Source organism: Dendrobates tinctorius, unplaced genomic scaffold, assembly GCF_039654945.1.
Source record: "Dendrobates tinctorius isolate UK_male_01 unplaced genomic scaffold, ASM3965494v1 ptg000011l, whole genome shotgun sequence".
In the NCBI taxonomy this organism is placed as follows: Eukaryota; Metazoa; Chordata; class Amphibia; order Anura; family Dendrobatidae; genus Dendrobates; species Dendrobates tinctorius.
In genome coordinates this window covers 34,620,336-34,633,159 of record NW_027361679.1, presented here as the reverse complement: position 1 = coordinate 34,633,159, position 12,824 = coordinate 34,620,336, and the positions used below count along the sequence as shown (strand labels likewise).

At 40.5% G+C, this 12,824-nt stretch overlaps 1 protein-coding gene across 1 annotated transcript in view; it reads right to left on the bottom strand.

Moving 5' to 3' along the window:
- Nucleotides 1-5,694, bottom strand: part of LOC141101611 (uncharacterized) — a 32,877-nt gene extending 27,183 nt beyond the window's left edge. Inside the window, exons 1-2 of the mRNA XM_073590786.1 lie at nucleotides 5,484-5,694; nucleotides 3,887-3,951 (exon numbers count right to left, since the gene is read on the bottom strand). Of these exons, the coding sequence (XP_073446887.1) occupies nucleotides 3,887-3,951; nucleotides 5,484-5,490 (72 nt within the window). The 5' untranslated portion in view covers nucleotides 5,491-5,694. The remainder of the gene's footprint in view (nucleotides 1-3,886; nucleotides 3,952-5,483) is intronic.
- Nucleotides 5,695-12,824: the final 7,130 nt, after the last annotated feature.

Sequence of the window (12,824 nt, the reverse complement as noted above, 5' to 3'; positions counted from 1 at the left end):
TTTGACCATCTGGCCAAGCTGTCCTGCAACTCTTTTGTTTTTTTTTACCATGTTTTTGGACAGCTACTGGCCTGCCAGATAACCGCTGCTACAATGTTGATGCCTGCTGCGGATCCTTCTCCTCTTCTGAGCTATTGTCAGCGGCACCCTCTTCCCGCAATGGATGCCAATCCGGGTCAACAACTGGGTCATCCATCACCTCCTCTTCAATTTCATCTGCACCTTTCTCTGTGTCACTGTGTAAGATGGTATAGTATGCGGGAAGGGTCACCTGAGTTTCATCAGGGTCTGATTCTGGCTCAGTAGACTGCGAGGGAAATGTATTGCTCTTGGTCAATGTACCAGCAGAATCATCTAGCAGTGGCTGTGCATCAGTTCACTCCATGTCAGATTCATCTTGGACTGGGGAATTCAGGATTTAACTTGATATCCCAGGCATGGTATGTGAAAAGAGCTCCATGGAGTAAACTGAAGTGTGGGCTGCCGCATCCTTCACTTTTGGTGTGGGTGAAGGACACAAGGAAAGGTGTTGTTCCTGACCAGAAGCCTGCACTGACAGCTCAGTGCTTGCAGTTTTTGAAACTTCAGAAGAGGAGGCAATAGAGCTGGAGGCTGTTTTGGCAATGTAAGCCAAAACCTATTCCTGATGCTCCGGCTTTAAAAGCGGTTTACCTACTCCCAGAAAAGGGAATCTTACAGGCCTTTCTTGTGCCAGACAATGCTGTAGGCTCAACACCTCCTGCCTTAGCTGCTATTGTGCTTTTGGCCTAACCAGCAGATGCACCACCACCACCATCAGTACCAGCTGTGCCCCCCCACCCACATACATGGCATCTTACACCATACTTCCTCATGTTTGGGAAAATGTACCAAAAATACCAGCAGATATATGGTACTGTATAAGGAGCGTACAGCTGTATAAGGTGTAGGGAAAAATTTAAATCTCCGTATATATTTCCTTAGTCACAGACGCTCTCCCAGTATGTATTTGACCGTAATCCAACCAGCAGATATACGGCACTGTATCAGAAGCGGACAGCTCTATACGGTGTATGTATGGAAAAATGAAAATCTACGTCTATTTTTTTCCTTATTCACATACAGACGCTGTCTCAGTATGGATTTTACCGTAATCTAAACAGCAGATATATGGTACTGTATCAGAAGCGGACAGCTCTATACGGTGTATGTATGGAAAAATGAAAATCTCCATCTATTTTTTTACGGAGTCACACACAGATAGCATTTATTTGTCCGTGATACCAGCCGGTACATGGTAGTGTGTGAGGAGCGTACAGCTCTATGCGGTGTATGTATGGAAAAATGAAAATCTACATCTATTTTTTCCGCAGTCACACACAGACGCTGTCTCAGTATAGATTTTACCGTAATCTAAACAGCAGATATAGAGAAGACGACAGCTCTATATGGTGTATGTATGGAAAAATGGAAATGTCCGTATATGTATTTACGGACTCACACACACACGCTGTCTCTGTATAGATTGTATAGATTTGACCGTAATCCAAACAGCAGATATACGATACTGTTTGAGAAGCGGACAGCTCTATACGATGTATGGAAAAATTGAAATGTCCGTATATGTATTTCCGGAGTCTCATACACACACGCTGTCTCTGTATAGATTTGACCATAATCCAAACAGCAGATATACGATACTGTTTGAGAAGTGGACAGCTCTATACGTGTATGTATGGAAAATTTTAAATCTCCATCTATTTTTTTTCCTGAGTCACACACACACACGCTGTCTCTGTATAGATTTGACCGTAATCCAAAAGACAGATATACGATACTGTTTGAGAAGTGGACAACTCTATACAGTGTATGGAAAAATGGAAATGTCGTATGTGTATTTACGGAGTCTCACAGACACACGCTGACTCTGTGTACATATGACCGTAATAAGAACAGCTGATATCCGATACTGTTTGAGAATCGGACAGCTCAATACGGTGTATGGAGAAATGAAAATGTCCATATATATGTATTTCCGGAGTCTCATACACACACATACACACACTCTGTCTCGGTATAGATTTGACCATAATCCAAACAGCAGATATACGATACTGTTTGAGAAGCGGACAGCTCTATATGGTGTATGAAAAAATGGAAATGTCCGTATATGTATTACCGGAGTCTCACACACACATGCTGTCTCTGTATAGATGTGACCGTAATCCAAACAGCAGATATGTGATACTGTTTGAGAAGCGGACTGCTCTATACGGTGTATGTATGGAAAATTTTAAACCTCCGTCTATTTTTTTCCGGAGTGACACACACACGCTGTCTCTGTATAGATTTGACCGTAATCCAAACGGCAGATATACGATACTGTTTGAGAAGCGGACAGCTCTATATGGTGTATGGAAAAATGGAAATGTCCGTATATGTATTACCGGAGTCTCACACACACACACACACTGTCTCTGTATAGATGTGACCGTAATCCAAACAGCCGATATACGATACTGTTTGAGAAGCGGACAGCTCTATACAGTGTATGTATGCAAAATTTTAAATCTCCGTCTATTTTTTTCCGGAGTCAACAGCAGATATACGATACTGTCTGAGAAGCGGACAGCTCTATACGGTGTATGGAAAAATGGAAATGTCCGTATATGTATTTCCGGAGTCTCACACACACACGCTGTCTCTTTATAGATATGACCGTAATCCAAACAGTAGATATACGATACTGTTTGAGAAGCAGACAGCTCTATAGGTGTATGTATGGAAAAATGGAAATCTCTGTCTATTTTTTTCCGGAGTCACACACAGATAGCATGTATTTGTCCGTGATACCCGCCGGTACACGGTAGTGTGTGAGGAGCGTACACCTCTATATCGTGTGTGAAAAAATAAACACTCGGTAACTGTGCAGAAAAAAAGAATAAAAGTATTTTTGCTTTGAAAAAAGCAGTCTGCACAGCAGTGTGCATACAGCATTGCAGCTATCAGGTAGCCTAATAAGGCAGCCTAATAACCACCAGCGCTGCTGCAGACAAAAAAATCCTCCCCTGCCACTGCACACTAACTGTACAGTGAAAATCGCTATCAGCAGAAGCACAGATTTTTTTTCCTTCCTGCCTAACACTCTCCCTATTGAGAACGAGCGGCAGCAACCTCTCCCTATGCTAAGATCGGCAGAAGTAAAATGGCGGTCGTCGGTCTGGGCTTTTATAGCCACTGTGACGCCACACAAAGCCAGCCAATCACTTGAATGCCCTTTTCTAAGATGGTGGTGGCCGCTGCCCATGTCATCGCGTTGCCCACAGTGTGCGTCCTTGATCATGGGCTGAGAAAAGGCACTGGAAGCATTATGGAAAACGCGACTTTGGTGCTCGGGTCGGCGATCGCATGGCCGACCTCACGGTATGGTCGGGTTTCGATCTGCGAAACCCGACTTTAGCGAAAGTCGACGACTTTTGAATTTGACCGACCCGTTTCGCTCAACTCTAGTTTTACCTCACAGAAAAGAATCAGCTGTGATTCCATGCTGTAATGTCTGTATACTCTCCCCTGCCCAGGAGCTGTGGTAAGATCAGACCATGTCCCTGTACGGTCAGACACAACCATTACACAGTATACAGCAGGGGCACATTTATAAGATTATCTCAGCACTGGAACATTTTTTTTTTAAACACATTCAATTGTGAAAATTATTATTATTTCAAGATGTATTGATTAAAATATACTATTGTTTGTGGGAAAACACTTTAAGAGCTAAAATATGAAATGCATATACCTGCTTGGTGCTTTATTGGCACTGGCTGTGATGGGAGTTAATGAAATATAATGTGTAGATATATATTTTTGTCATCTCATAGCTAAAACATATAGCGTTATATGTACTTACTGGAAATTGAAAGGTTTCTGAAATTAGACAGATCCATACAAGAATAAGCTTCATTTTAAATACTTCTGTGGACAGATCACAATAATTAAATGCTGATGCTCTTGCCATTTATCTCTCTTTCATTGAATGTACAGACAATATTACCAACTGTTACTCTATGTTTTCAAAATGTTCCAAGTTCTATCACATAAGTAGTACTTACAACTTGTATTTATACTCCATAACATCACCTTATCATTGTCTATAAAGACTACTATTTTAAGATAAGTGACAATTGAAGTCATATATTTTTCAAGCTAAATGCTACACTAGCAATCGAGAGAATACATTGAGTAAGACATTAAGCAAAAGGACAAATTACAGAGAGGACACCTATGCCTCTGCTATTTGAGGAATGAAGACATAATTCAAAAATAGCAATAATAAATATAAACCAATGAAAGTGTAAGCTAAGCTTAAGACTGTAACACCACAACACTCAAAATGCTCAGAAACACATAAAAGACTCTAGAACATTTCCCTCATTTTTACATGATCTGCTTTATATTATTTTTTCTATGTCAACTATGACAATTATACATGTATAAAACCCTAAATTTGTAGCAAAATATTAACACTGTATGCTAAAATAAATTTGCTACTTTGTAATACATGGAGGTTAATTATTTTATTGAGTACTATACTGTAGAATAATCAGTGAAACCATTCCAAAGAAAAAATGTGACATTGAACACTGGAATTTTATGTTATACTTGTTTTCATAATGAGAAGGTTTTCATATATGTTTAGTTATAGGCTTCTATTTGCTACTAATGTGAAAAAAATGAGCCATTTCGGTGCAAAGGACACATTTAGCTTTATACTGATTAATTACATTTTTTTATGAAATATTTTTATTTATATAAAATGTATGTATGATCATATGCATAATTTAAAGTCACTATTATAACTTTGGTGATATTTCAGATTGTCTAAATTTGAGTTTACACTGTCTAAACATTGGACAGAATTAATCAAGCTGCTCCAGATATCGTGGAAGTGGAGAGATCCATAATAATAATAATAATAATAATAATGTGCTCTCTTTAGAGTCTGAAGTTAAAGGAAATCTTTCATTTTAAAAATGGTATCTGATCTGCAGGCAAGATGATATAGAGAAGAAGGAGCTGATCAGATTGATATACATTTTTATGGGAAAAGTTTCAGCAAAACTATTTTCATGAAAATACGTAGCGTTTATTGGGTTATGAGGCCAGTGGGTGGTCCTATTCAGTGTTTGACAGTCTGTACATGCAGAGATAGCTGTCAATCACTGAGTAGGACCACCCACTGGACTCATATGCGTTTGAATACAAGTTATTTCAATGAATAAAATATTAGCTGTACAGAATGTTTATATCATGTCCTTCTCTATACTGTGCTGTCCACAGATCAGACTGCTTGGACATCATGATAGTTTCCTTTTAAAGCATCATCTTTGTAGTGTGAAAATATTGCAATCCTGAATCAAAAGGACAAATTACGTCCAATCTAGTAGTGAAATGTAATTATATAAATAAATTGCAACAGACTACAACATATATAACAATTATTTTACCTGCCATCTCGTATCGCTTTATCCCGTCTGAATTTGTAGACTGAATGTTTACTTCAAAGATTTAACCATGCGGACAGCCAATCAGATTTTTGTGTCCCAGAAGTCACCCGCGTACAAAAATGTGACAGGGTTATTTCATGCTTAAAATACATCTGTGGTGACAAGAATTAGAAAGAAAAACAAAACAGCATATTGAAAAATAAAGGATTTCGCAGCCTGTGCAAAAGAAGTGTGTTCTGTTAATATCAAATGGGGAAATTTTCCTTTACGTAAGAATTTTGGAGATGCTGCAGAAGAAGATGAGCTTGAGAATGCAAAAACTGCTAACCACAGTGATACAGAGAGATACTTGTGGTTTACTACACCGCAGAACAATGGAAAGTGCAGGCAATCATTTACTTCATTTAGATAAATGAAAAGTGTAAATCTGGGGTGTTTGCCTAGCTAAAAAAAAATCCAGTCACATTCCCATTTTCCAAACGCTTTTTAATTATTAAAGTTTATAAAATATGTATCTTTTTTCTTTTGAAATAAATACGCAGATACACATGGATCATTTCCTGAAATGCTTAATTATAGTCTAGTATTTGTAGGACACTAACCACCATCACAAACAAGTGATGTGAGATTTTTCATTTTAATTTTCCTGGTAACAGTTAAGAATACTTAGATGTAAAAAACTTATTTACTCAAGAAAGTAAATCCCTTTTTATAGCTAAAGTGAATTTCACATTAGACTAATGATTTACTGTGATTATAAACCTGTTTTTGAAGATGAGATAAAGAATATATACACACAGGGTCAAAATTGTTGGTACCCCTCGCTTAATGACAGAAAAACCCACAATGGTCACAGAAATAACTTGAATCTGACAAAAGTAATAAATCAAAAATCTATGAAAATGAACAAATGAAAGTCAGACTTTGCTTTTCAACCATACTTCCACAGAATTTTTAAAAACATAAAACTCATGAAATAGGCCTGGACAGAAATGATGCTACCCTTAACTTAATATTTTGTTGCACAATCTTTTGAGGCAATTACTGCAATCAAACAATTACTGTAACTGTCAATGAGACTTCTGCACCTCTCGACAGGTATTTTGGCCCACTCCTCAAGAGCAAACTGCTCCAGTTGTCTCGTGTTTGAAGGCTGCCTTTCCCAGACGGCATGTTTTAGCTCTTTCCAAAGATGCTCAATAGGATTTAGGTCAGGGCTCATAGAAGGCCACTTCAGAATAGTCCAGTGTTTTCCTCTTAGCCATTCTTGGATGTTTTTATCTGTGTGTTTTGGGTCATTATCCTGTTGCAAGACCCATGACTAGAGATGAGCGAATATTTCAATGTTCGGTTGGGCTCATGATATCCAAATTTGCAATATTCACCTATTTTAATCGTCGATTAAATTGCCGAATATAGCTGAACATACACAGCACAAAAGCCAGTGTTTCCAAAGCTGTGAGACAGCAAGGGAAACACCGACATAGTGCTTCTTTTTGGCGGTGAAATCATCCCCGCCGGTCAGAGAGCCGCGGTTCCAGTGCTGTCAGAAGTGTGAGCCTGCAGCTGTGATCGGAGGTATGAAGTTTACATCCAGTCACTGGTGGCAGCTGATGGGACTACAGCTCTCATCAGCTGACACTTGCTGCCGCTAATAACAGTGAGAGCAGGAGCAGTGGATCCAAGAATTCATCAGCTGCTCCTGCACTGCAAATAAATAGTTAGAAAAAAAACAGCAGAGCAGACCGAACCCCATTCACTTGAATGGTGGGCCAGACAATACAGTGTTTGACATGCTGTTATATGCATGACAGCGTGACAAACTCCACTTCAGATCGGCAGGTGAAACCATCCCCATCGGTAAGAGAGCTGCGGTTCCCACACTGTCAGAAGATAGCGTGAGCACTCAGCTGTGATCGGAGGTAAAAAGTTTACCTCCGGTCACTGGTGTCAGCTGATGGGACTACAGCTCCCATCAGCTGCCACTTGCTGCCACTAATAGCAGTGAGACGCAGAAGTCGTGGAAAGGGTATTCATCAGCTGCTCCTACGCTGTAAATGAATAATTTAAAAAACCTGTGTGGGTTCCCCTGTATTTTTGATAACCAACCAGGCAAAACTCACATCTGTGGGCTGCAACCATCAGCTGTCAGCTTCAGGAAGGTTGGTTGTCAAGAATAGAGGGGTCGACGTATTTTTAATTATTTAAATAAATAATTTTAAAGCCCGCAGCTGCTCATAAAAGGCACATCTATTAGATGTGCCAATTCTGGTGCTTTGCCCAACTCTTCCCACTTACCCTGTAGCAGTGGCAAGTGGCGTTCATATTTGTGGGTTTGATGCCACCTTTGTATTGTCCAGTGACATCAAGCCCCGAGGTTAGTAATGGAGAGGCATCTGTAAGACACCTATCCTTTACTAATCCTATAGTTATATGGTAAATAAAGACAGCCAGAATAAAGTCCTTTAATTGAAAGAATGACACAGACGCCTTTAATTATCTCAATTAAACAATACATAGGACCTCGCCTAATTACACCAAAGCCCTCGTTCTCCTGTAATAAACCAATAATATGAAAACAATATACCATACCTGTCCGCTGTTCTGTCCCACACTGTAATTCATGTCTGGGGATAATTAGTTTTCAACCTGGATGGTGCCAAGATGCAACCGTCCAGGTTGAAAACCATTGGTGAATGAACAGCTACGAGTGCAGCCTCAGTGACTAGCGGTGACATCACTGAGGCTCCGTTCCCAGCTGGGATGAACTGCGGTGACCTCTGTAGATCCCCGCTAGTACTGTGAGAAAGTCACATGGTGCAGAGGCGAGTACACCGGGAGAATCTCACCGAGAGAATATCAATAATGACTGAGGATGGAGGTGGTGATGATGGTTCAGAGGACGCAACATATCGTTTGAATACAGAATTAACGATGGCCACAATCTTATAAGGATCGATTAAACTGGGTCCCAGTTTCCAAGAAGGAACCTTCAGCTCAATGTTCCTCGAGGACTTACCAGTAGATTCATGACAATGGTTATTCAGCGCAAATTCAGCTAGAGGTACTTGTATATAACCAAATTCAACTCATTCTCAGACACAAAATACCTAAGATAAGTCTCAAGATTCTGGTTAACACGCAAGATGGAGTTCCACAAGGTTGGTACGTCACATATCAGCCAGTGAGAGCGAATGCAGAAGTGACGTTGCGGTACAGACAGGAGAGCAGAAACAGGGTGAGAACACTAAATGTGCGCACACACTGCCCGCAGTTTCAGCAGCAGCTTTGACATCTGTGGGTGGTCTTTTAGGAAACTCTGCACCACCAAGTTTAGCACATGCGCCAGGCAATGGATGTGCATCAATCCGGCTAGAGGTGCTATGAGATTTCACTCATTATCTCACACCACCAGGCCGGACAAGAGGTTCACTGGTAGCAACCAATCTGTCTGCTGTTTGATCTCAGTCCACAACTTCTGGGCATTATGAGATTTGTCCTAAAAACATAGAAGTTGAAGAAGAGCCTGCTATCATTGCCTATGGCTGTGCTCAAGTTGGTGGTGTAGGTCTTCCTATGACCAAATGAGGAGGTGGTGGAGGAAGAAAAGTAGGAGAAGAGAATCTGGACAGATAAACGTCAAGCAATACTAGCTGGTTGTAGGACATGAGTTAGAACGCCTTTCACCTCTGCCCCATTCGCCACTACATTTTCCCATTGGGCAGTTAAGGAGATGTAGCATCCCTGGTCATGCTTACTGGCTCATAAATCGGTGGTTATGTGGGTCTTGCCATTGATGGTGTTGCACAGTGCACACTTGCTTTGGTCCACAACATTTTTGTACAGGGCAGGGATGGTCCAACTTGAAAAGTAGTGGGAACAATGTACTGTGGGCCAGCAACTGATATAATTTTTTAAAAACTATACGACTCCACCATCCTGGAATGTTAGCATTTCAAAAGCCAATGATTTTGAAAATGCTGTCAATCAGGACCATGGCTCTTGAGTGGGTAGGTTGGTATCTCGTCTTTCTCCAAAGAATTAGGGGGATGGAAAGCTGAACAATTCCATGGGACAGTGTGGAGATGCTCGGTGACATTGGTGGTGGTGCTGGTGATGCTGTCACATCCTCTAAATGAGGGGAGGCTGGAGGCCCTTTTGATCGTGAGTGAGAGGAAGAGGCCAAAACCACAGCAGAAGATGGATCAGAAGGTGGCTCAGATGTTTCATGGTTATTAAGGCTTAAGCACTGCACCTCATGCTTGGAATTTAGATGCATCATCATACAGATGGTACTCAAGTTCAGAAGATTTATGCCCCGCTTCAGGGTCTGAAGGCACAGAGTGCAAACCACCTGTCACTTTTGGCAGTACATTCGCTGCCACAGCAGGGAGCTTTTTTGAGCTGTCTTTGGTGCGCTTATAGCAGCGATGCAGTGAGCAGCAGCAGCCAATGTAATTGCTAAGGGCAGCATGCAGTGTCTTTGCATCTTGCTCCCTCTTTTCCTTTGCTTTTGTGGCAGTGTTGCCACCTTCCTCTGAACTGCGCACATCAGTAGGATGGACTCCGCTCCATCTGGGGTCTATGACCTCATCATTTCCCTCATCATCTTCCACAGATTCCTTAACCCTGCCCTCCTTGCCAGTTTGCATACTGCATAAAGATGCTGCAGTTGGCAACTGAGTTTCGTCATCATCTGACATGTGCTGCGGTGGTCCACTGACTGCGTGCAAGAGCCCTCCCACATGCTTATCATCCAATTTGGCATCAATGCACTCATTCCACTTCTGGAGCAGGGGCAGTTGGATTGGCCAGAGAACCCCAGCCAGCAGTGTCATCAAAAAGCAGAAGAGACTGCCACATCATTTATCATTTGGGGCTCAGACTGCTTGGCTGATGTGAAAGCGTGTTAGGTAGAAGCTAGACCATGGTCCTTAGGTTCCAACTGTACACTTTCTGCACTGGACCGGGTGGAAGATAATGTGAAGAAACAGGAAACACTCCCAGCCATCCAATCTAACACGTTTTCAACATCTTGTGGCCTCACCAATTGTGCAGCGGTATTCAGGCCTACAAAAGGACATATAACGTCCTTTTGCTGCATACACCAGAAGAAGGTGGAAGGTGTTCTGCACATAGGAGGTACTAAATTACCACGTTCTCTCCCTGTATTAGGGACACTACCACCAGCAGCAACTAGACAAGCAGCATCACGTCCAAGTCCCTTATTTGATGCTCTCCACATTTTTGGAAGTTGATTGTGTAAACACTTTTGGCATTTGCAACAGCACTAGAAAAAACACAGCGGTCTTGAAAACTTATGTCTTTGGCTTTAAAACGGCAACGATGCGGCTGACACCAATAGTTTATTTCCAAGGCTAATAAAAAAACACACACCAGCCTTGAAAAATTAGTTTTGGGGCCTAAAAATGGCAACAACACGGCTGATGCGATGTATTGATGTGCAAAACTACTACCACCACACCACACCAGGACTGAAAAATTATTTTTGGTGCCTAGAAATGGCATCATAAAGGTTGATAGTATACATTGATTTGCAAAACTGCTACAAAATAGACAACAGGCCTGAAAATGTATTTTTGGGGTCTAGAAATGGCAGTGACACGGCTGATGCGATATATTGATTTACCAAAGCACTAGAAAACAGACACTAGGCTCTAAAGTGTTTTTAGAGCATAGAAATGGCAACAACGCTGCTGATGTGACATATTGATTTTAAAAGTACTGGAAAACACACACCAGGCCTTAAAAAATATTTTTGGGGCCTAGAAATGGCAAAGAGAAGGCTGATGCAATATATTGATTTGCAAAGCTACTACTGAATTACCAGGCCTGTGAAAGTTTTTTTGGGGCCTAAAAATAGCAGCAACAAGGCTGATGCAATATATTGATTAGTAAAAATACTAAAAAACACACAGTAGTTAAAAAACCTAAATGTATGAACTGGGATATAAATTGTTGTGCATGCAGCGAATGTTTACAATGGCCACTTATTTATTTACTGCAGGGTATTCAATTATTATGTTTCTGTCTTTGTTTTTTTCAAAACACACATCAGGCCTGAAAAAGTATTTTGGGGGCCTAGAAATGGCAACAAGATGGCTCATGCGACATACTGATTTTCAAAAGTATTAGAAAACACACACGAGTCCTTAAAAATTATTTTTTGCACCTAGAAATGATAATGACACTGGTGATGTCATGTATTGACTTGCATAACTATTAGAAAACTGACACCAGGCCTGAAAAAGTAATTTTGGGGCCTAGAAATAGCAACAAGAAGGCTGATGTGATATATTGATTTGCAAAAGTACTATAAAACGCACACCAGCCCTAAAAAATTTATTTTTTGGGAAATAAAACTGCCAACAGGATGGTTGATGCAATGTATTGCTTTGCAGAAGTAGCAGAAGACACACACCAGTCCTGAAAAAGTATTTTTAGGGCCTAGGAATGGCAGAGAGATGGCTGATGTGATATATTGATTTGCAAAAGTACTACAAAACACAAAACAGGCCCGAAAAAGTGTTTTTGGGGTCTACAAAGGCCAATAAGATGGCTGATGCCATATATTGATTTGCAAAACTGCAAGAATACACACAACAGGCTTTAAAAATTATTTTTGGGGCCTACAAATGGCAACAATACGGCTAATGTGATTTCTTGATTGTACCAAAGTACTATAAAGCACACATCAGGCCTGAAAAAGTATTTTGTGTGCCTAGAAATGGCAACAAAATACCTGATGCAATATATTGATTTTTAAAAGTACTAGAAAAAACACACCATGCCTTAAAAATTATGTTTTGGACCAAGAAATGGAAACGACAAGGCTGATGCACTATATTGATTTGCCAAAATACTATAAAACACACACTACGCCTGAAAAAGTATTTTTGGTGCATAGAATTGGCAACAACATGGCTGATGCAATATATTGATTTGCCAAAATACTAGAAAACACACACCAGGCCTTAAAAATAATTTTTGGTGTCTATAAATAGCAAGAAGAAGGCTGTAGTACTATATTGAATTGCAAAACATGTAGAAAACAGACACCAAGGCTGAAAAAGTAGCTTTGGGGCCTAGAAATGGCAAGGACACAGCTGATGTGATATATTGATTTACCAAAGTACTATAAATCATACACCATGCCTGAAAAAGTGTTTTTTGGGTCTAAAAATGGCAGCGACACGGCTGATGCGATATATCGATTTGCAAAAGTACTAGAAAACACACACCGGGCCTTAAAAATTTGTGCCTAGAAATGACAACAACACGGCTGATGCAAAACTATTAGAAAACTGACACCAGGCCTGA